General features: G+C 37.8%; 1 protein-coding gene across 1 annotated transcript in view; it reads right to left on the bottom strand.

The window, feature by feature from the left end:
- The window catches only part of WDR44 (WD repeat domain 44), a 92,739-nt gene that overhangs the window by 17,539 nt on the left and 49,217 nt on the right, over positions 1-25,983 (bottom strand). Inside the window, exons 5-12 of the mRNA XM_028133111.2 lie at positions 25,513-25,640; positions 24,333-24,428; positions 22,252-22,388; positions 21,185-21,268; positions 15,573-15,679; positions 14,892-15,043; positions 12,054-12,192; positions 10,761-10,825 (exon numbers count right to left, since the gene is read on the bottom strand). Coding sequence (XP_027988912.1) covers positions 10,761-10,825; positions 12,054-12,192; positions 14,892-15,043; positions 15,573-15,679; positions 21,185-21,268; positions 22,252-22,388; positions 24,333-24,428; positions 25,513-25,640 — 908 coding nt within the window. The remainder of the gene's footprint in view (positions 1-10,760; positions 10,826-12,053; positions 12,193-14,891; positions 15,044-15,572; positions 15,680-21,184; positions 21,269-22,251; positions 22,389-24,332; positions 24,429-25,512; positions 25,641-25,983) is intronic.

Raw genomic sequence — 25,983 nt, 5'->3', positions numbered from 1 at the left:
ACCCATTCATACATTCATTGGTTGATTCTTGCATGTGCTCTGACCGGGGATTGAACCTACAACCTTGGCATATCAGGACGATACTCTAACCAACTGAACTACCTGGCTAGGGTAAAAGTTCAGACATTCTAATACAGTGGAGAAAAAACACAAGGTTCTGGAAATAAAAACTAACATGATCTGACTGGTGCTTTAGAAGGAGAATGCTATTGTGTAAAAGATCATTTGAAGAGAGAGAACGGAGGCAAGAAGAGCAGTCAGTAAGTTTAAGTAAGAATGAGGGCTTGAACTAGGACAGTGGGCATGGGGATAGATTAAAAACTACCAATATTATTTGTCTAGAACTTTACAGTTAATAAAAAATCTTCACATCCACTGTGGAGATAAACCAGCAACACAAATGCCTGACCTTTTGCCAAATACTACTAATCCTAGATGACTATAGCTACTTCCCCTAATTTTGCTGCTAGCCCAGGGAACACCGCTGGAAGACATAAAACTAAACAGGCTTGCCTAATTACATCAAATTCAGCCTTTGCTTTAATAATTTACATTTCATTAACTCCTTAACATATTTCCTCTAGCAGTGATTCCAGATACCTTTTTGCCCCCTCCTTAAATATCCACTTTCTTCTCCCTATACTCTTACCTTTTTTTCAAATACTTAATGTTTCTCAGATTATAAAGTAATACATGCTCAGTGTAGACAATTCAGAAAAAAAGCCAGAAAGTAGGAAAATTAAAACTAAAACCAGCTATGATCTGCTAACGTTTTGATAATTTTCAATCTTCCTTTTATTATACCACTAGAGGCCCAATGCATGAAATTCATGCAAGAGTAGGCCTTCCTTCCCTTGGCTTCTGGCCCAGGCTTCCCTCCGGCACCCAGAACCCAGCCTTCTTCCCGGCTGCCGGCACCTGGGACCTGGGCTTCCCTCGCAGAGGGAGGCCCCGCCCACCCGCCGCAACCTGCGGTTCAGTGGCCTGGGCCTCCCTCTTTGGGGCAATCATGGAGTCCACTGATTGATCACCCCACCGGCCAGTGGTCTGGGCCTCCCTCTGCGGGGTGATCATGGGTTGATGGCTGGGCTCCCAACCAATTGCATTGCACCCGCCTTAGCTGGCCTGGCACCAGTGGGTGTCATAGCAAGGTCCCGGATGGTCATCCAGATGGTTGTTTGGATAGTCATTCCACTGTTTGACGGTTTGGTCAATTTGCATATTATGCTTTTATTATATAGGATGAGTGTTTTCTGTATTCCACTCTTAGAAAACATGTATTAGCTGCATATAAATGCACCATAACTTAATGGTTCTCCAATATGTTGGCCATTCAGACATTTCCATTTATTTTTTTTACTAATATAAACAGCAATTTATTGAACAATCTGGAACATGAATCTTTATCCCACTTTGACTAAAATAAAACCCCTAATATACAAAGTCAAAAGGTTTAAACTGGAGACTTTTATTTATAGTATATTCTGTTGTTTGTTTTAATAAAAGCAGGTAAGCTTATTTAAATATTTTTTAGAAATACAGAAGTATAAAGTATTAAATAAAAATGACTGAAAACCCTACCACCTAGAGATAACTGCGAATAATAATTTAGTGAGTTTCCTTTAAGCTTTTTAATATATATTCATAGATATTTTAGCCAAAATTGGGATATTGTATCCAATTTTTCATTCTGCTTTTTTTTTCATTTTACATTTTAATTAGAATATTTTTAATGTCACTACATAGTCTTTGAAAACAATTTAAGGACAGAATAATATTCTACTTGTGGGCTATCACATAGCTTTTATTTCCCAACTGTTAAAAATTTAGCTTGTTCATATTTTAGCTATTGTGAGAACACTAACATGAAAATCTTTTTACTTATATCTTTGGACATATTTGATTCTTTCTTTTTTTAAAAAAATATTTTTATTGATTTCAGAGAGGAAGGGAGAGGGAGAGAGAGATAAAAACATCAATGATCAGAGAGAATCATCGATCAGCTGCCTCCTGCATGCCCCACACTGGAGATCAAGCCCGCATCCCGGGCATGTGCCCTGACTAGGAATCGAGCCGTGACCTCCTGGTTCATAGGTTGATGCTCAACTACTGAGCCATGCCAGCTGGGCTGATTATTTCTTTATAATAGATTTTTAAAGGTAGAATTATTAAAGATAGGATTACTAAATAAAATATATTTTATCTAATCTATATATCTCTCTAAATATATATCTATAGCTAGGAAGATATTTATATCTCTGCATATATATTTATGTATGTAAATGTCTGTAATAGACATTTCAAACTTACATAGAGTAGAGAGAGAATATAGTAAAAAGTATAATGAACCCCAAACATCTATGACCTACTTTAACAATCATCAACATTTTGTTTTTATGAATCTTCCCATCTTTATGTATTTGCTTATTTTTGCTGGAACATCTAAAGCAAGAGCTGAATACCATTTACCTGAATACAGTAAATACTCTATAAGTATCTCTAACTAATAAGCCCTCTTTTATACATAACTACAATGCTATTTTCGCACCTAAAATACAATTTGTATCATCTAATATATTATCCATATTCAAATATACTGATTATCTAAAAAATGTTATTTTAGAGTTGGACTACTATGAAAACTTGTAAGCCTTTTGATATTTATTAGCGCCTACCAGATACTGTGTTAGTTACTTGAGATACCAAAATAAATGACATTTATCTTATAACCTATTCTCAGTATTTAAAATGTAGAATGAACCTTTTAACATGTCAGATTATGTCATTCTCTGTTGAAAATCTCTCCATTAGCTTCCATCGTTCTCAACACAATAGCCAAAGTCCTTGCAATGGCCTGCATGCTATGACTGCCCTATCCACATCTCTGTGACTTCATTTTCTATGACTCTTCCCCTCACTCATTGACTCCAGCTACCTAGGCCTCAATACTGTTTCTTCAATACACCAGAACTCCTGCCTTATAGGAGTTTCACTTGCTGTTCACTCTACCTGGAATGCTCTTCTCCAATAGATAGCCATATAATTACTCCCTCACCTCCTTCAGATTTTGCTCAAATGACAACCTCTTGGTGAAACTTTGCTTGTCCACCTTCTTTACTCCCGTCTTCTCTACTTTATCTGCTTTATTTTCTCCATGAAATTTATCATCTTCCAATATATTATAAAATTTGCTTATTTCTCTATCTGCCACCACTAGAATTTAAACTTCATATGAACAGCTATTTGTATCATTTTTGTTCACTATTATATCCCTAATTCTGAGAGTAGTGATTAATAGATAGTATACATTCAATAAATATTTGTGGACTAAATGAAGACACAGTGTCAGACCTTAATATGCCAATTAGTGCACCAGAATGGTTAAAAGCATACTAGTAAGCTCTAGAGACTTATCAGAGCTGGGTTCTAATTCCGATGCTATATCTATCAACTGTGTGAAATTGGTGAGTTACTTAAAATCTCCTCACCCTTCTTTTCTTTATCTACAAAACAGAGTTCTTAATATTATCTCACAACAGTATCAGGACTGTTGTGAGGTTACAAAAGATAAGACATAAAATGCACTTAGCAAAGTACATGGCACATAGTAAGGACACATAAAATGTTAGCTGTTGTTATATAAATTGATATAGTATTATAAGTGCCTTTACCAAAAATACGGGCAAAATATAATGGGAATAATGAGGGAGCATATGAGTTATTATGCATTAAGTGAAGAAAGAAACACTTCAGCAAGGAGACCTGAGTCTGAAATGAATTTACCAGGCAAAGGGGAATAGCATATGTAAATACATGGAATCCACAAAGGGTCTGACATTTTTGTTGGGGCAACAATGAACAACTGAATAGCTCAGAACATAAGGTTTGTGAGAGGGAAGGGTGGAAAATAACAATGAGAGCTGAGGTCAGGCTGATCTCTGAAAGGCTGAGTCAAGCTAAGGAATTTGGCCTTGATTCTAGACAGGAAAAAAGAGCCAAAAAGAGTGCTCAAACAGGACAGTAACATGGTCAGATTTGTTTTACAGGAAAGTAATTTTGCTGGCATTGTGGATGAAAGACTAGAATATGGGAAAAAGCTCTAATGGTCCAGGTAAGAGATAAAGCCTGGATTATAGCAGTGGAAATGAAAGGAATGGCCAGATTCCAAAGACATTTCTGAGATCAAGCGGGCAGGATGTTGTAAATGAGCAGACATTGAAGGGAGGGAAAAAGAGTCAAAAGTGATCACAGAATCTAACTCAGGAGATGGTATGGGTATTAAACAACGAATTGGCATCAAGTACACTGTCAAAGAAGTGGTTTTCTTGGGAAAATGATACGTACTTAATTCTGATTTGGACATATTGTTAATGTCTGTCTTCCCGCGTGTATATACACTGAGTGGCCAGATCATTATGATCTCTGAACGCATAATAATCTGGCCATTCACTGTATATCCTATATAATAAAAGGCTAATATGCAAATTATCCCCTCGACCAGGAGTTCGACCAGCAGGCAGGCCGGCCAACCGCCCATGTCCCCTCCCCCTGGCCAGGCTGGCCCGACCCCATCCATGCATGAATTCACCCCACCCATGCACGAATTCAAGCATCAGGCCTCATACATATATATATACACACACATACACACACTGAGTGGCCAGATTATTATGCGTTCAGAGATCATAATAATCTGGCCACTTAGTGTAGGTCCTTGGCATGGACTATCCACTGCATCTTTGTATTTTCAGTGCCTAACACATTGTCGACTAAACCAATGCATGTTTTAAATAAAATGCTGCATATGTAGAATTTCACAAAAATTATCTCTCATCCCTTTAAAGCTAACTCCGTTCTTCAAGTTTTTATTTTATTTTATTTTTTTTAATGAATCTTTATTGTTCAGATTACAATTGTTTCTCCTTTTCCCCCCCATATCTCCCCACCACCCAGTTCCCACCCCTCCTCTCCCCTTACCTCCCCCCGCCACTGTCCTTATCCATAGGTGTATGATTTTTGTCCAGTCTCTTCCCGTACTCCCCACACAGACACCCCTTTCCCCCTGAGAATTATCAATCCACTCCCATTCTATGCCTCTGATTGTATTAAGTTCACCAGTTTATTCTGTTCCTCAGATTTTTAATTCACTTGACTTTTAGATTCACTTGTTGATAGATATGCATTTGTTGTCGTTCTTCAAGTTTTTGATTCTATTGATCTTGAAGGGGATCAGAATATGTCACCCCTCAAAATACCCCTCTTTGCATAAGAATTACTTTGAGCAGAAGGCAACAAGAAAGTCTCTACCCTTCCCTTTTCTACCTGAAAGCAGAGCATAAAATTCCCTTTATGAAGGTGTCTTGTTCTCACCTCTCATTTACCAGGAAGGGTAGAATGAATCTTATCTCTGGAAATAGCTTGAGTCTTCATAAACAGGACTTTACTAAATAACTCTTATCTTCCATTAGTTTCCTCTAATATATTAACCTCCCACAATTTACCACCCCTAAAAGCCTAAACCCCCCTTTTCTTTGTCTATTCCTTCTTCACAGACTTTTATTGCCCTTTTCTAGTCCATCGCCTTAACCACTCGGCCACGACTACACATTTTTATTGCCCTTTAAAAAATGGATGATATGTAAGCCACTGGGTTTAACTGTTTTTTTTGGGGGGTCTATCCTATTTTTCTATGAAGGCCACTATATGCATACTATTTATCCTGTTAATCTGTCCTTTGTCAGGATATTTTATAGATCTCAGCTGCAGAACCTAAGAGGGTAGAGGAATTTTTTTCCTTCCCTACTACCTACTTTCAAAAATTCTAAGCAGAAGTTAAATGCTGTAACACCCACACTGATGTTCCACTAATCAAACCCATCAAACACAGATTTACCCAAGAAAAGCATTAATTTTAGGTAAACAGCATACTTAACACTACTACTGTCAAGAAGAAATTTTAAGTCACTAGCATAATGGAGCAAATTTTGCATGCTACTCTTCCTTTCTGCCTTACTGATTTACTTTTGGAAATCAACTAAAATAGAGTGCCCTAGCCAGTTTGGCTCAGTGGATAGAGCAGCGGCCTGAGGACCAAAGGGTCCTGGGTTTGATTCTGGTCAAGGACACATACCTTGGTTGCAGGCTCCTTCCCAGCCTGGGCCCTGGTCATGGCTTGTGCAGGAGGCAACCAATCGATGTGTTTCTCTCACATTGATGTTTCTGTCTTTCCCTCTCTCTTCCACTCCTTAAAAATCAATTAAAAAATCCTTGGGTGAGGAGTAACCTAAAACAACAACAAAAAAACAAAACAGAGAGCATAACAGCCAGAATCCTAGCCTTGACACGACCAATGAGGAGGTGATTTTGCGTGTGTCACTGTCACTGTTGGCTTAACTGTACAATAGGTACTTTCAGGTATTCTATTTTACAGGAATTCTAAGAAGACAAGAGTGAGAATGTAGTTCAAAAGAGATATAACATATCACTATCACAAGAAAAGAGAAAAAAGAACACACACATCAGGAAAATAAACTCAATTGTGCTTACTGTGCCTCACTGCAGCTAGCACTAGGTCAAAGATAACAAGTGATACCAAACTCCAAAGGTATATGAACTAGAATAGGGGCTTTGTAAAACTGTCCCAATAGAATGACAGAAGTGAAGAAGCCCCAAACAATCTTTTTCCTGAAAACAACAGACAGAAATGATACTCAACTATGCCAGGAAAAAATACCTTAGTACTCCAGGGGGTGATTATATTTTGTGTTAAAGAACTACTATGCTCCTCATTTAAAAGGCCTTATGTTTAAACAAAGTTGGGAGTTACATAGGATTTGCGGGGGGTGGCGCTGGATGGAAGAAGTTAAAAATCTGTAAATAGGACTTTTGAAATAAGCATAACACAAGATGGTACAAATAGTCCCTGTTTTTTAATAGTAGCCAATGACTGAAAACTTTACGGCGAATTAAACTAATAAAAGCAAACCTTTTTCCCTAAAGCAAAGCAGTTAAAAATTTCTCTACTACATTAGTCAGTGAAGGTTTTTTGGAGGAAGTAGGCCTTGAAGAATGAACAAGCTTGGAATAGAAAGAAAAGAGATTGCAGGCATTCAAATAAGGGGAATAGGAAAAAAGGCACAGAAGCAGGAATTCAATACTGATCCAGGCCTACCACACAAGTAGGCATGGGGTTAGGGTCCAAGGATACTAAGATCTGTGAAGTACAGTTCTTTGCCTCAAATCAGCCCAGAGCCTAGCTAGTGATACAAATTTCCAAGAAAGACATGATGATATCAATGTCAAAGTACATATGATGTACTGTTAGAACACAAATGAGAAACGATTGTGCCTGCTTGATTCAGGGAAAACAAAAAGAGGTAATATATTTGAGCTGAATATTGAAGGATGAGTAGGGCTTTGCCCTATGACTAAAGGGGACAGGAAGGGCATTCCCGGCAAATCAAACAGCATGGACAAATATGTAAAAGTGAGTGGTTAAGGGACAGACTTAGATCCAGCAAGGCAAATAGGATACATAGGCACTAGGGAATTAGAACTGAGTTAAAAAGGTAAGATGCGGCAAAATCAGGAAGGACCTTACTCTGTAGGTTACAAGGAGCCATCAGAAGATTTTACACCACACACAGTTAGATCTGTGTTTTGAAAAAAACAAAAAAACTAGTGGCAGTGTAGGAAATGAATTGGGTAGAGACCAGAGGCTACAGCAAACATTTAAATGAGTATCATGAGTGTCAAGGACCTAGATGATGTGAATGGCAATGGGAGATGAGGGGACAGATTCCATGGGCATATGTAGATGGAGGGAGAGTGGATGGGAATTTGTAGCTACTTTGATATGTGAGTATATAGAGTGTTTCTGACTGAGTTAAAAAAAATAACTTATGAAAGTTGATGCCATTAAAGAAGGTTTAAAAGAGAGAAGCAGAGTTGTGTACAGATAATTCTCTATATAAAAGGCTAATATGCAAAGTGTCCCCTCGGGAGTTTGACCGGGAGTTCGATAGCTCACTATGATGTGCGCTAACCACCAGGGAGCGGCATGGAATGAAGGAAGGCCCAGATCGGCCATGGTCGTCGGCCAGGCCTAGGGACCCTACCCATGCATGAATTTTGTGCACCAGGCCTCTAGATAAAATATATTGGTGAATGACCATTAACATCTATCCAGTTACATAAGCCTGACACCTAGGAGTCACCCCAGGCTACTCACTTACTAGGTAGTCATCACCACGTCCTAGAGATCCCACTTCTTTCACATCTCTTGAATTCAGCTCATCTTTATGGTTTCTAGGTCCACTGCTATCATAATCTATCATAATTGAAGTTCCCATTTCTCTCCTGGGTTAATAGGCTCTTAAGTGGTGTCCCTGTCTCTATATTGCAGCCCCCATCTAATCTATCCTTTATAATGCTACCACAATTTTCTTTCTAAAACAAAAAACTGAACATTTTAATTAAACTCCTAATCGAAACCCCTCCAAGTGTCTTTCGCCCCCAGTAGCTTGCAGGATACAGTTGAAATGTCTTGGTTTAACATAAAAGGCCATTTAAAATTCCAATCCCACCTACTTCTCCTACAACTCTCAACATGTACCCTTTGCTTCTGCCACATGGAATTTCTTGAAGTACTTTTAACATGCCATGCTGTTTCAGCCTCCATGCATTTGCACTTGCTATCTGCTCGGAAATGCTCCTTCCTTCCTTCACTCATATAGTTAACACCTAGTTCAAACATCAAAGCCTCTAGGAAGTTTGTCCTGACACCCTGATTTACAGGCTAAACTCCTATACTTGTGTGGTACCTTCTATAGCATATTACCATCCAATACTGTAACTGTGGATATATCTATTTCACTGATCAGCAAGGTCCCTGCGGCCACTGAATATGTCTCATTTGATTTTGCAGAATCTTTTTCCCCCCGTTTGTTAATTCTCACCTGAGGATATTTTTTTATTGATTTCTAGAAAGAGTGTGAGGGAGGGGGAGAGACAGAGATAGAGAAACGCTGATGGGAGAGACACATAGATTGGTTGCCTCCCAGCATGTATCCGACCAGGGTTGGGGATTGAGCCTGTAACCCAATTATGTGCCCTTGACTGGAATCAAACCTGGGACTCTTCAGTCCACAGGCTGATGTTCTATCCACTGAGCCAAACCCGCTGGGGTGATTTTTCAGAATCTACACTGAGTGGCCAGATTATTATGATCTCTGAACATCTGGCCACTCAGTGTATATCCTATATAATAAAAGGCTAATATGCAAATTGTCCCCTTGACCAGGAGTTCGACCAGCAGGCAGGCTGCCCATGTCCCCTCCCCCTGGTCAGGCTTGCCGGACCCCACCCATGCACGAATTCATACATTGGGCCTCTAATATATATATATATTGAGTGGCCAGATTATTATGTGTTTAGAGATCATAATAATCTGGCCACTCAGCGTATTAGTGGTGTCTGGCACAGGGACCAAGCACTCAGAAAACATTTGTTGAGGGAGTTGTTTTAGACCTATTAATTGATGTGCTTGAAGAACATATATATATATATATATATATATATATATATATATATTGTTATGTGAAAAGAGTGGCATGCACAATAAGATCTAATTCTTTTTTTGTTGTTAATCCTCACCCGAGGATACTTTTCCATTGATTTTTAGAGAGAGCAGAAGGGAGGGGGAGAGACAGAGAGAGAGAAAAAAACATCGATGTGAGAAAGATACATTGATTGCCTCCCCCATGTGCCCCAACCAGGGCTGGGGAGTAAGCCTGCAACCAAGGTATGTACCCTTGACTGGAATTGAACCCAGGACCCTTAAGTCTGTAGGCTGACACTCTATCCAGTGAGCCAAACCTGCTAGGGCAAGATCTAATTCTTGTTTTAAAAACATAAAGCTATTGAAAGGAAATGAGAATTATGGAGCTAAAGCCAGTTCAGGATTGGAGGCAGTGAGTGAATAAGTCAATTGAGAATGGCCAAGGACAGAACCTTGGGAAACAGCAACATTTAAGGGGTTGAAGAGGAAGAGACAGCAGGGATATAGGAAGAGAACAAGGAAAAACAGAACCATTGAAAGCTGAGAACTGTATGTTTAAAGTAGGAAAAAATTCACGTCAAATACTACAGAGCCAGTGAAACCCCAGGAGAATATTGTTGAACAGGTGAACATTTTAGGTTCTCTTTGTTTATATTACACTTGCCTAGATCAATACACAAGCAGCACAGGGGACAGTTTAGAATAATATTTTATGTTTTAGGTTTAAAATTGAACCTACATTTAATTGAACCTATATTTAATCTTCCAACTGAGACCAAATAAAAATCTTTTAGATATTTGAAACTACCTAAAACTATGATAAAGCATTTGTTAAACCAAGAAGATGGAAAAATTAATTACCTCTTATTCAAGTATCCATTATTATTTCTTAAAACATCTAACATGGATTAGAGGGCATGGGATTTTGTTTTATTCAAGTTTACATTAGTAGTTTGGTAGCTTGAGTTAATATTCACTGTCTGACAATCTTTGAACATCACACTTTTTCATTTACCAATTCTAATAGAAGAAACTCTTCTAACACATCTTAATTTTAATTAAGTGCTTTCATGCAATTGTAATTTCTGATAAATAAGGTACTTAAAAAACAAAAAAGGTGAAAGAAAACAATAAGGTACTTTATGGAAAACAAATCAAATAATAGTATTTAACAATAGTAACTATAAAATAACAAGCATACCCCTGTATCTGTATCAGATTTTGATGAATTTAGACTTTCCTGAGAAGGTGATGGGGACACACGTCCTGAAAAACAACATAATTGTAAAAAGGCATGTACATACACACATACACACGCACACACACACACACACACACACTCAGAAATAATGACACAGGAACACCGAATTAATAGTCATAGAATGTAACATTCTAGAAAACTACATGTGAAACATTAACTCTTTGGGCACCAAAATATTTGTTTTGATTATTTTTACATAAAATCTTTATGAAATAGTCTCCCAATTTAATAAAGTACTGTTAAATTCTCATTATTCATAATGAATACATTCTTGTCAATCATGACAAGCAATAAGATGAACAATTAAGGGGCAGAAAGGGTCTAGGCTGGGGTAAGTTTGAAGGGCCACTGAAAATAGTCATTTTGTTCCAGACAGGGCAATAAAAGAAAGAAATAGGAAACATTATTTACTATATTGTCAACTCTTTATTATCTTCAATTTTGTATTATAACATAAATGCATAATTGAGAGAATAGAAAGGAGGGCATATACACAGGGCTCCTAAAGTATACAGGGCCTTGTTTGCCAGTTTAGTGGATCTTCCTAGATTTCTATGTTCTTCAAATTGCTGCTTCCACTATATTCTCCTTTCTCCCATCCCTTAACTTCTTGTTTTCCAGCTTTGGGATAGGAAGGTGGTGGAGGGAGGGAGGGGTTTGTGGAGAAAATTTATTGCAGTTAAATAATTATAAGAAAAGAATCCCCAAAACTCAATGTTCCTATTTACATCAACTTCACATACTTTTCCTGATAACTTACCATGATACATAAATATTGTAATCATTATGTATGTACGTCATGTTCTGAGGTTTCTTTTCCATTTTACCTTTTTTTCACATACCCTTTGATGAACTGACAAATCACATTTACTTTCTATGATGTTTCCTTAATCATTCTTTATTTACTGGTTGTATATATTATTCTAATTCTTCTAGATAAATCAGAATTTCACTTTAACCTTGGATAAAAATGAAGATTGCCAAGGGAAACCAAATGATTTTGATTTCATTAGTTGAAGTTACACCTGAAAGTCAAAAGCTTCATGGTAGCTTTTTTCACTGAGTTTAGATGTGTGTGTTTTTTCCTGTTGACTTCTGTTTTACTTTTAGGTTTGTGGCTGAAAGTAGTGGTTGCTGCAAATGATTGCCAGATAAAAAGGCATTATTATGCTTAAAATGTGAAAATGCCAGGTGTCTTTGGATTTTTTAAAGCCCACAAAAAGTGAAAAATACCTTCAGTATTGTATTTCATTCGCATATTGTTGAAATAGTCAAAAGCATTTTTTAAAGCCCATATTCTCACTACATTGTCTTGTCCAGCTGAGGCAAGTAATCGGCCACAGTGAGAGAATTTCATGGTCCAAACAGCTCCCTATGAAAACAATGGAAGGTTCAAAGTTATTTTGAAAATTGAAACATTAAAAAACCATGCCAAATTATATATAATACATTACTAACACCACTTAAAGCCAAGAATACAATGGTGCTACAATACCACAAAGAGGGACTTTTCGAAGAAAGGTAAGATAATATAGTTGTAGTTTGCCATAATGTAAACTAACAATTTCAAAATCCCAAACCATGTCCATATATTAATGGAAATGGGAGTTCTGAGGTGGCTGGAAATCTTCAATGTAAAGCATGAATCTTAGTTTTGGATCTCAGTTTCCTAGCTGACCATAATGGGGAATAGGTTAGGAGGAGGCAGGGCCTTCAGCATAGCACTAACAACTAACTAGGGCTGAGGGAAGAATATGCCCACCTTAGCAGTGACCCTCATTTTACTGGGCATTTGAAGAAATGTTGGAATGGTGTGGTTTCCTCCTCTTTTTCTCGCAAGAAATAAGGTTTTGCAGTATATGGCTAGAATTCCCCGATAGATAGTGAAAACAGTGGGGAAGTGTGTGTGTGTGTGTGTGTGTGTGTGTGTATGTGTGTGTGTGTGTGTGTTGGGGGATGGTTAAAGAATGTAAGCCCTTAAATTGGAAAGGCTAAAACCTACTAAAACAAATACTGTTATAACTACTATTACAACACACATCTATGCAGATCTAAAAGATTATCCAAGTTAGAGGCAACAGCTCATTTACTGGAATAGCATTCATTTCCACAAAATTCAAGTATGTTAAGAAATTTGTTACTTGGAGCTTACACCTATGAGTTTTTACTTAAAACTATAAATAATGAGTCAATACAGTAGAAGGACATTCATCAAATGCCTTAAGGAAGTTTCTATAATCAACTCAAATATTTTATATCTAGATTATAAACACCAAAGTTTAAATTCCAATCTGGCTGCCATCTGATATGTTTGTGGTTGCTTCCTTCCAGTTAGGCCAAACTTTATATTTAAAATCTAAATCGATCTGGAGATTTTTATGCTAAGTAAAATGAGCCAGTTGGTGAAAGACAAATATATGATCTCATTTATACGTGGAATCTAATGAACCAAATAAACTGATCAACAAATCAGAAACAGAGGCATGGATACATGGAATAAACTGATAGCTGTCAGAAGGGAGTGGGGAGGGGGCCTTGATGAAAGAAGGTGAAGGGATTAGTCAAAGAACATAAATGTATAACTCATTGACACAGACAACACTGTGGTGATAGTCAGAGGGAAGGGGGGGTTAAAGTGGGCAAAGTGGGGGGGAATGGAGACATCTGTAATGGTATAAACAATTAAAATGAAGTAAAAAATATATAAATAGATAAATGCATTCCCTGATCAAGGACCCACAGTATCATTTACCTAGTTTTGAGCTCATTACTTCCTTCTCCATATTCCTAGCATTTTCAGAGGCAATATAATTTGTGTACTTTATATCTACTTTGGTACATTTTAACTCTGATAGAGAACTTGTACTGCTACCTCTCTCCGTGTTTTAGCTGTCGCCCTACAAAATATATTGAGATTTAGAAACAGTTGTGTAAATTATCTATATATGTAAAAGGCTAAGCGACCATCACATCTGAAACAACCGAATGGGCGACTGAACAGGCTGTGTGGGGTGACCAGGCCAGCAGGGGGGTTAGTGAGGGATGACCAAATGACTGAGCAGCAGGCTGCGTGGGGCGACCAGGTTGGCAGAGGAGGCAGTTGGGGGCGACCAGGCTGGCAGGGGGAGGTTAGTGAGGGGCAACCAAACGACTAAGCAGCAGGCTGGGTGGGGTGACCAGGTCGGCAGGGGGGTTAGTGAGAGGCAACCAAATGACCGAGCATCAGGCTGCATGGGGAGACCAGGCCCACGGGGTGGAAGTTGGGGCAACCAGGCCAGCAGGGGGGGCAGTGAGGGGCGACCAAACGACTGAGCAGCAGGCTGCATGGGGCTACCAGGCCCGCGCGGGGGGGGGGGCAGTTGGGGGCGACCAGACTGGCAGGGGGGGCAGTGAGGGGTGACCAGGCTGGCAAACGGGGGCAGCTGGGGGTGACCAGGCCGGGGGGGGCAGTTGAGGGCGACCAGGCCGGCAGGGGGGGTAGTTAGGGGCGACCAGGCTGGTGGCAGGGGCAGTTGGGGGAGACTATGCCAGAAGGGGGGCAGTTGGGGGTGACCAGGCCAGCAGCGGGGGGCAGTTAGGGGCGATCAGGCAGGCAGGCAGGCAGGTGAGCAGTTAGGAGCCAGTGGTCCCGGATTGTGAGAGGGATGTCTGACTGCCTTTTTAGGCTCAATCCACAGGACATCCCCCGAGGCGTCCCGGATTGGGGAGGGTGCAGGCTGGGCTGAGGGGGGGAACCCCCCCCCCATGCACCAGGCCTCTAGTATAAAATATAATGGGGAACATTTTAAACATTTTTCAAAGTGACAGACTATCCTTTAATTTAACTGTTTTAAAGTTTGGTACTTTTATATAGCTTTCTTAATAATATAGGACTAGTGTTTATTTAATTCAATAACGTACTTCTTGAAAAATAATTCAGAGATAGACTCTGTATTAAATTTCATTAATATCAATTCACTCTTCTTGAGTAAAGATAGCAAAATTACATACATAAGAATAGATCTGCTTTATAAAAGTTAAAGTATTTCCATGAAAACAGAATCAATACTGAAAAATAAAAAAGTTGCTTACCATATGTTCACCACTAAGATCTTGTACTACTTTTATCTGATCAAAATCATAAGGTCCTTTGAAACCATGTGCTGCTTTGAATTTGACTGGTCTTGTGTATGGCATTCCTTCATCATCACTTGATGAAGGATCATCTTGATCAGTATGAAACACTAAATAGAAAAGCAACAGAAACAATCACTAGTTATGTAGATATAACTATTATTATATTTCATATCCACTGCTTACCAAGAAAATTCATTAAATGGAGAAGCAAAATCTGTCTATTACTAAATAGCATGTTGCCTAAGAGCATACATGGAGTCTAATGCCAGATTGCCTGGGTCTAAATCCAACTCTGTAACTTATTATCTGTGTGACCTTAGGCAAGGTACACAACTTTTCTGTGCTTCAGTATTCTCATCTATAAAATGGGGATACTAGTGGTACTTATCTCAAAGGGTTTTGATGAGGATTAAATGTGCTGATACAGGTGAAAGTGCTTAGAACAGTGTCTGGCACAGAATAATTGTTTATTATATAAAACAAATGAGTACAATTATGAGAAGGGCATAGGAAGTTAAGATCTGCACAAAATTAGAAAATTTACGTATATTTGAAAATGTTTATAAAAATTAAATATCCTTACATAACAAATTTACATCTGATTCTTGAAATGTTGAAATGTTCTATTTCACTTACCTTCATCTCTAACACTTTTAACTTTATTTACAGCACGTTCACCATATTCCTCAGCAAGGTGCTTTGCTCTCTTCACTGATTTTCCTAGGAACTTCTTTAGTTGAGTCCTTACCAAAAAAAAACAAACAAAAAACCCCACCAAAATTATTTCTTATTAATTCAGCCAATTATGAAAGTTCAATAATTCACTGATAATTTCATTAGCTGTGACTAGTAAAGCATATTATTTTGAAGAAACTCTATTTTTTTTTACATAAATAGGTCTTTGAGTTCCTAAATCCCTTGTATAGAATACTGTGGAGAACAGCTACAGTGTTTGGACAGGTTCAAGCCTTGGACTAATGAGAGAGCACAATCTTCTCATGGCCACATGCATAGCCCTCCCAGCACAATTATAGCCAACAGCTATAGTTGTAAGCTTGAACCTATGGTCCAAACATGTGGCCCCATGTGCCTGAGTGATGTGGGCTTGAAAGAGTTCAGGTGCATGTAATTGAGTAGGATCAAAACTCACGAGAATGTTGTAAACATCTTGACCATGCCCTTACTTTGCCTCATGGCATCTGGCTATAAAATAAAGACTCAGCTTGTAGTCCATGGTGCTGTCGCTAGCTCTCCATCAGAGAGGACAGCGTCCCACCAAGACCCAGCTTTCGTTCTCTTGTCTGTCTTGTCTCAATCCTTCACCACCCCCACTCAGGTTCACCCTTGGCCGTGCTGGCATGGCACAGAATACAGGGTGGGGCAAAAGTAGGTTTAAAGTTGTTCTTATGGAAAACAATATAATAATAAATAAATAATAATACAAGAATAAACTGTGTTTCCTGTACTCACAAGTGTAAAACTACTTTTGGCCCACGCTGTTTATTCAAGTCAATATGGCTACGAAAGAAATATGGGCACTTCCCCCCAAAATACAATACTAGAGGCCCAGTGCATGAAATTCATGCCCGGGGGTGCGGCCCTCAGCCTGGCCTGCAACGACGCCAGCATCCCGCACCCCGGCTAGCCTCTGGCCAGAAGCCCGTCCACCATCCCTCCCTCCCTCCGCAGGCCGGGGTGTGCGGGATGCTGGGGCTCGTGTCTGGGGCGACGTCACCAGCGTCCAGCGCCCAGGCTGCTATGGGCGCTGCCATCTTTGTGACAGAGTCATGGTTAATTTGCATATTACCATTTTATTAGATAGGACTGTATACTCTAGAGCAGGGGGGACTTCTTTTCTGCCAAGGGCCATTTGGATATTTATAACATCATTCAAGGGCCATACAAAATTATCAACTTAAAAATTAGCCTTCTATATTTGTTCAAACATTTAATTAACTCACCCTTAATGCCTCAGCAGGGCCAGACCAAATGATTTTGTGGGCCTTGTATGGACCTTGGGCTGGGGTTCCCCACCCCTGCTCTAAAGCATAGGTCTTCAATGATGAATTATAATAAGTTGGTGAATATGGGGGTGTTTAAAGCACAGACACCTGTTCCCCATCTCCAGATAATCTGATTTGGAGGGTATAGGATGAGGCCATAAATCTGCAGTGAGAATTGCTCTGAGAAGATTGCCTTAGAGAGCCATCCTGAAAAACATACTTTACCAGAAAAAGAAACTAAAGATGTATTTATTTACAAAATAGAATGCTTTGGTAGCTTAAGATGGCCTCTTGTTCCTTCTCTTTCAGTTTGGGTATTTGCATACAATACAGTTAGACAGAGCTTTCCCAGTAAGGTATTCCCAAACAGTGTAATGTAAATATGCATTTCAAGCTTCCATAAATAGGACTTACTTATTTTTTAATTATCTACATCTCAAATTTCATATATCCTATCTAATAAAGAGGGAATATGCTAATTGACTGTTATGCCCTCAGAAGATGCCGGCACCCACAGCCATAAGATGGCAGCACCCACTCCCCTCAGCCCTGCCTCATCCAGCCAGAGTCCCCCAAGTCCCCTCAGCCCAGCCTCATCCAGCTGGAGTCCCCGAGTCCCCTTAGCCCTGCCTCACCCAGTCCCTGCAGCATCCAGCCTCATCCAGCCTCAGTCCCCCAGTCCCCTCAGCCCTGCAGGGAAAGGCAGTTGGAGGAAGATCAAGCCAGCAGGGGAGGGCTGGTGGGGACAATAAGGCCTTCAGGGGAGCAGTTAGGCATCAATCAGGCCACCAGGGGAGCAGTTAGGGGGCTATCAGGCTGGCAGGCAGGCGAGTGGTTAGGAGCCAGCAGTCCCGGATTGTGAGAGGGATGTGTGACTGCCAGTTTAGGAGAGGGTGCAGGCTGTGCTGAGGGACCTCCTACCCCGCCCCCCCCGTGCACAAATTTCATGCACTGGGCCTCTAGTTAAGATTATACAAAAACAACAAAGTAAAGCATATATTTACAAACAAAACACAATTTATAAATTTGAGGTTAATTTTTACCAATTCATGGGAGCTCATGATATTAAGGATAGGATTTTAAAAACTTGCTAAGCTACATATAGAAAGATGTTCACTGCAGCATTGTTTAGAATAGGTTAAAAAGTAGAGTTAAACTGAATTCTCATCAGAGAAATGATTAAGTGATTGTATGTCCTTACAATGGAATGCAATAAAATAAATGAGGCAATCCTCAGTTCTTTAAATGTACTGAGCTCTTAGTCACCTCAGAGCCTTTGCATGTTTGGTTATTTCTACCCATAACACCCCCCCCCCCCCCCCCGCTGGCTAATTTCTACTTTTCTTTAGGTCTCAGACCAAATAGCCCTCTCTCAAAAAAAGCTCTCCTTGACGCTTTAGAACAAGCTTTCCTATTATATAGTCCCACAGTACCCCTTACATTTCTTTTATAGCAATTACTATAGATTTATCTGTGTAATTACATGTTCACTGTCTGTTTCTCCTATTGAACTGGAAGCCCTATGAGGGCAGAGATTAAGACTGTCTTCTTAACTATGGTATCTGTAGCACCAAACCCCCATATCTGGCTGATAAAAATATTATAATATATGTACTATTGGTATTGATATGAAAAGATGTCCATTATATACTAGATTTTTTAAAAACAAAAAGCAAGTTCTTTTGACCCAGCAACCCCACTTCTGGAAATATATCCTAAGAATCCTGAAACACCAATAAAAAAGAGTATATGTGCCCCTATGTTCACAGCAGCATTATTTATAATAGCCAAGATGTGGAAATAGTCCAAGTGCCCATCAGTAGATGAGTGGATTAAAAAAGCTATGGTACATTTACACAATGGAATACTACCCAGCTGTTAAAAAAAAAGGAACTTTTACCCTTTACAACAGCATGAATGGACCTGGAGAGTATTATGCGAAGTGAAATAAACCAGCCATAAAAAGACAAATACCATATGATCTCATTAATATGTAGAATTTAATGAACAAAATGGAAAAAAAAGCAGGTTGACCAACTATAGGGACAGTATAATCCCACTTTTGTGAGAAAAATAATTCCATGGAGAATACACCTAATTATTAATATTGAGAATTTCTGGGGTGAGAATGAGATACTTTAATTTTCTATATTACAGATTTTTGTATTACTTTTGATAATCAGAAAACACACATAATAAATATTTTTGTTGTTTTTAATCCTCATCCAAGGATATATTTCCTTTGACTTTTTTAGAGAAAGTAGAAGGATGGGAGGGAAGGAGGGAGTGAAGGGGAGGGAGTGAAGGGGAGGGAGAGAGAGAGACACACACACACACACACACACACATCAATTGGTTGCCTCCTGTACATGCCTCAACTGGGGCAGAGATCAAACCTGCAACCCACGTATGTGCCCTGAGAGGGAATTGAATCCAAGACCCTTTAGTGCCCGGACTGATGCTCTAACCACTGAGAAACACCGACCAAGGTGATGATAAATCATTTTTAAAATCATTATAAGGTCTATGGTCCTATAATTCTGAAGTCATATTTTCTGCATAACTATAGGTTTATTACTACTTTAAGCAAGAAAGCAGATAATTTAAACACTTTGGTGAGAACATCTCTAAAATATATATTTTTGAACCTTCTTCAATGGAATTTAATGTTCCATATGTTTCTTTCCTTAATAAATAGAGTCAGTTACCATCATTACTGTTCTTTAATATATTTAGGGCCTTTTAAATGGTTTGCAAGTGGGCCATAATATTAGTTTCAAACCTTGAAGACAACAGCGCAGAGCACAGGGAAGCCAGACTCTGGACCAATCTCTTCTGAATATCAGTTTACTCCAGCATTCAGTGCAAATATTTCCATGTTGTATGAGTATCATAACATGAGAAAAAGTTGAAACACTGTCATACGAAATGTTTGTGTTATGTAAGAGTCCTTTTATTATTTTTCTGATTCCTCTCTTGTAATCAGAATATTATCAGACATCCTTATGTATTGAATTACAGGTTATCATAATTTGGTGCTTCTATTCTGTTGTAAACTCAGATACCAGATGACCAGATTTTTAGAAATTATGTAAGAAGTATAATGGCTTTAAAAAATGAGAGGTTTTTCTTTTAGAAAAATTATGAGCTTTGAGATCAACCAAAGGACTTATATGCATGCACATAAGCCTAATCAATGGACACAGACAACAGGGGGGTGGGGGCATAAATGGGAGGTGGGGGATAATGGGGGAATAAGGACACATATGTAATACCTTAATCAATAAAGAAATTTACAAAAAAAAGTACTCTAGAGAAAAAAAAGAAAAATGATGAGCTTTAATGCATGGAGTAAAAAATACCTTTCCTAGATATTTATTTATCTCCTGAATAATTCCTAATTCTCCAGTTCCTGATAGTTGTCATTGCTAGATAGCCAAGGTCCAGATATCTGAAGGTATTATCATAGATCTGCATTGTGGGTACAAACCTTTTCCAAAAATTCTCAAAGCTTTATTTTGCCACACTTTCCACATTAGGAAAAGATGAGATTCGAGTGGAGAATTTGCTTTGGGACTGAATTATTTTATATTTACATTTATTTTATATCTTAGACTGAATTACTGCCAATTATGTGATATGTGTATAATCAAGCACAATCTATATGCCCACCATTGTGTTAGGTTTCTGTAGGGGAAACATAAGAATGGCATGATCACAATCCTTTTGTAACATATGGTTTAGTTTTTTAATATCTATTTACCTTGTTGTTTTTTAAATCAGAAAACAGTTTAAGGTAATATAAAATAAAGGGCAACATAAGTTATAGAGACTATAGTATCATTGAAATTGAGAAAAGGAAGGAATTTTCTACAAACTGAAGGAAGTTGGGAAGAATCTCATGTAGTTGGGTTTAGAAAGACAAAGAGGATTTGCACAGATAAAGAGAAAGGGAAAAGAAAACTTCAAGGACAATCAAGTTCTATTAACACTTCTGGTATCTACTGTCTGAAAAATTAATATAGGCATGATGCAAAATTTATGGATAATTTACTACATATTGGATACTCTATGACCAACACAGCCTCAGATACCTCATAATCCATTGGCTGGCAGCAGGGAGTGGTGGTGGTAGATGGACTTATAAATTGGATAGAGCACAGATTTAAAATAGTATAACAGTTCTCATATTTTTTTAAAAAAACAAAAGCTTGAAATGAAGAAAAGGGATGTACTATAACTCACGTTTTCTGCTTTAACCTTCCACCATCAGTATCTGTTGAATGAGACTGTAATTTATCTTCATCATCTGACTGTGCGGCATCATTACTACAAGGGGAAGAAGTAATTTTAAAAGAAGCCATTTCTCAAAAATTTCTCTATATATACTTATTGTAGAATTAGCTAATTAGATTAAAAAATACTTTGTTAAAATGCTTTATATAAACTTAATTTAAATGATGAATGTGAGAATTTAAAGACTTGAAAGATCAAAGAAGACAATCTTTAAGCAAGGTGCAATGTACAAAATGCAAATGAATGCAATTTAGGAACTTAAGAAAAACCTACGGCAAATAAGGCTTTCTGCTGGGCAAAACATGCTACCCAGAAATGACAAATTAACTTGTAAATATCTTCCTCCTCACTCACCAGGCACATCATGTATTGTACTTAAAAAGGCTTTGCTTTCACAGAAATGATTCTTCAGATCAGGTGTGGGGAACCTTTTTTTCTGCCAAGGGCCATTTGGATATTTACAACATCACTAGCGGACCATATAAAATAATCCATTTAAAAATTAGCCTGCTATATTTGGTCAAACATTTAATTAACGCACCCTTCGCAGGCCAGATCAAATGATTTTGCAGGCCTTATATGTCCAGTGGGCCGTAAGTTCCCAACCCCCACCTTAGATCTACATATAACCCACAGTAAGGTCAATTACCGTACTCTAAAGCCATTTTCTGACCCTCTAAATTATATATAAAATCTCTGATCCTAAAGCAAGGTTTCAGAAGAACAGCATGACTGTTTAGCCTCAATATGTCTTAATACTATCTTTAGTATAATATAAATAATTTTAAAAGAAGAGAAACCAAATATTATGGGATTGAAGATATATACTCTTTTGTCCTAATAATTGTGCAGTCCTAAGAGAGAACAAAATTTAAGAATATATACATTAACTATTTAATTCCAAATTAAAAAAAGGCTGAATGAAACCAAATTAGGGACTATCATAGTTCATAAACAGAGAAATCTTCACCACTCTGAATGAAATACTACAAATAATAAATAACATTAGATCATACCTTACATATTCCTTAGTCCTTCTCATGATGTGTAGAGTGAGAGGATTAATACCTGTTGGCAGTTTCTCTTCTGCAAGACTCAAAGGTATTTCTTCTCCAGTATCCAGGTTCTTAATCATTACACTGGCTAAAATTTCCTGAAGTATAATATAACACCAAGAGAACTTATAATTTATGTATCTTTTTGAGTATACAAAATCCTCAAAATTTTAAGCTAAGGACTTTCTAGATACATTCAGTACTGTGTACAATAATTTTTAACATTTTTAGTGAGATACAATTCATACACTGCAAAATGCACTCATTTAAAGCATACATAGTTAGCCGAAACCGGTTTGGCTCAGTGGATAGAGCGTCGGCCTGTGGACTCAAGGGTCCCAGGTTCGATTCCGGTCAAGGGCATGTACCTTGGTTGCGGGCACATCCCCAGTAGGGGGTGTGCAAGAGGCAGCTGATTGATGTTTCTAACTCTCTATCCCTCTCTCTCTCTGTAAAAAATCAATAAAATATATTTTTAGATAAAGCATACATAGTTGAATGATTTTGAGTATATTCACAGAGTTGTGCAACCATCAGCATTATCTAAGTTCAGAACATTTCTACTACACCCATTTGCTTTCATATCTTTTTAAAAAAATATATTTTATTGATTTTTTTACAGAGAGGAAGAGAGAGGGATAGAGAGTTAGAAATATCGATGAGAGAGAAACATCGATCAGCTGCCTCTTGCACACCCCTTACTGGGGATGTGCCCGCAACCAAGGTATATGCCCTTGACCGGAATCGAACCTGGGACCCTTGAGTGTGCAGGCTGACGCTCTATCCACTGAGCCAAACCGGTTTCGGCTGCTTTCATATCTTATTCCCCCTCTCTTTCCAGTCCCTGGCAATCACTAATCTACTTTTTGTGTCTATGAATTTGTTTATGCTGGACATTTCAAATAAATTTAATCATACAGTATGTGGTCTTTTGTGACTGGCTTCTTTCACTTTGCACTATGGTTTCAAGGTTCATCCATGTTGTAACCACGTATCAGAACATAATTCCTTTTAATTGCTGAAAAATAGTCAATGTGAATGGATATATCATATTTTATTTACCCATTCATCAGTGACGGGCGTTTGTGTTGTTTCCACACTTTGGCTATTATGAACATTTGTGTATTTACGCAGACATGTGTTTTCATTTCTCTTTGGTATATACATTGGAGTAGAACTTCTACATCATGGTAACTCGATGTTTAATTTTTTGAAAAACTGCCAAACTATTTTCTAAAGTACAATAATTTTTTTAAATGTTTACAAGAAACAAAAAACTAAGATTTTGCTTTAAAACTTCATTCTGAATAAATTGGCCAATAGATATATACTAAATTTTAGTGGTAAGAAGTATTGACTACACTACATCATCTAACAAGCATGAAAACATATACATATCTATAATGTCAAGCTCTTTTTAAGTCCACTTTCTATAAAATATAGGCCTTGCTTCCAATATATTTATTCCACCATATAATTGTGTGAAAGGGCAAGTTTAAGTCAGAGTTGCAAACTTCAACATATTAAAAAAACAAAACCTAAGATGACTTCACTTTCATTTTTCTTCTACATTATGATTTTTTGGCCTAATAACAATAAATAAAAATTTTAATCATAGTAAAATATACATGATGTACAATTTATCATTTTAACAATTTTTAATTGTATAGTTCAGCGGCATTAACCCTTTGCACTCGCTTGCTTTTTTCTTGATTCCTTTATTCTACTCGGGATTTAATTTTTTAAATACCCCAGATTTTACAAAGCGCGGCAGTAGAATAAAAAACTGGAGTTTCTTTTCATACAAACTTATTTATTTAATGTAAGAAAAGCCCAAATAAAGGAGGAGGGATGGAGGGAGGGAAGGGATGGGCTACCGATGCTAACCGTGTCGAGTCACACTCGACATCCGAGTGCAAAAGGTTAAGTATGTTCACATTGCTATGCAACTATCATCACCATCCATCTCCAGAACTTTTTCACCTTCCCATTATGGTTTTTGTATTTTATGTTTTTAAGAACAAAAAAATATATAATTATACCTCATCAGTAAGCTCTCTTCCAGAGTTGGATCTAGGTCTCTGAGGGCCCATCACTTCACCTGCTATTGTCTGCCCATCAGGTGTTTTTCCATTTTCCTAAAATTATAATTTCATAAACAGAAAGTAGACTGAATCAATTTTTATAAATATTCAATTACTCATTACCACACACATTTCTAAAAAAATTCCATAATTCAGATAATGGAGCCTACTGAAAATGTAAATGGAATACTCCATTTCAGCCCTTTATTACTCTCAGAATTCTGAAAAACATTAGGTACCCAAACTATTGCCGTCCATGCAATAATGTCTTAGTCTTAAAGCAAAGAAATGTTCTATTTGAACCTGATCCCAAAGCAGTTCTCTACTAGTAGAGTGCTAGCACAAAGATTGCCATTGTTCAGGGCTAGATTTATAGATAACTCTTTCTGTAAAGAGCCAGTTAATAAATATTTTAGGTTTTTTGCTTCACACATAGTACCTGTCACATATTCTTTTTTATAAACATCCTTGAAAAAGTAAAGACCATTCTTAACTTGGGGACCCTACAAAACAGGCCACTGCCAACCATTGCTCTACAGCTATGAAAGGCTATATATTGTCTTATCTCCAAGTTTGCTAACCTGCCCCAATCACAGCTACTACATAAGTAAGCCTTGAGTCCAAGAATTTGGCTGTGGTAAAATTCATGTTATCAAGTCTTCCATTGCTTCCTATGTAGATATATATAGCATAGTGTATGAAGTTTGTTTTCATGATTAGGAAGAAATTATAAAAAATAAAAGTCCTCAATTTTATCCACTACAGTTCAGGTAAATGAAGACTGTAGTTGGTGTTTATTAATATCAATAATATTACACATAGCAGCATCTGTCATTTTTTGAATGCCTGCTACATGGCCAGGTACTTGGTATACTTTATTCATTTCATCCTTGCAAGAAACCTTCAAGGAAGGTTTCCCTTCATTTTATCAATGGGGCATCTGAGACTCAGGCATTAAATAGCTTCCAGGAGTTACCAACTACTTAGTAGCAGAGCTGGACAAGGGATGTAAGGAGTCCAGGTTTTGGGGATAAGAAAATATCTGGCCTAGAGAAGAAAGAAAGTTTGATAATCAACAAACCAGCAAGTTGAGGAAATTTGACAAAGCCTATATAAAATATAACATGAATTTACCAACCTGGGCAGTAACTATTTTATCTCCACTGGTAGCACTTGCCAAATCAAGAGAAGGCTGAGAATCCTTGACTGTACTCTCTGAAGCCATGCTTGTAGTCAGAGTATCAGATGTAATATTGTCTTTGGGAACTGTAATAATAATAATAATAATAATGATAATAACAATAATAATAATAATAATAATATAGGACTTTATACATTACGTGAAAAGTGCTTTAACCTTTATTTGTCTGATTCTTATAACAATCCTGTGACAAAAGTGGTTTTATTACTCTCATTTTATAAATGGGGAGACAAGGATTCAAACAAGTTACTTGAATTCCTCAAGGCTATACAACTTATACATTAAGAGATCCAGTGCTCAATAAATTTAATTTAGAAATTAAAAAGTAAAAAAAAAGAGCGATCTAGGACTTGAATTCAAATCTTAACTCTCAAATACCATATTCTTTTCACCACACCACACTGGCTC

This window comes from Eptesicus fuscus, chromosome 1 (genome assembly GCF_027574615.1).
Source record: "Eptesicus fuscus isolate TK198812 chromosome 1, DD_ASM_mEF_20220401, whole genome shotgun sequence".
Lineage (NCBI taxonomy): Eukaryota > Metazoa > Chordata > Mammalia > Chiroptera > Vespertilionidae > Eptesicus > Eptesicus fuscus.
This window is presented reverse-complemented; position numbering and strand designations above follow the sequence as displayed.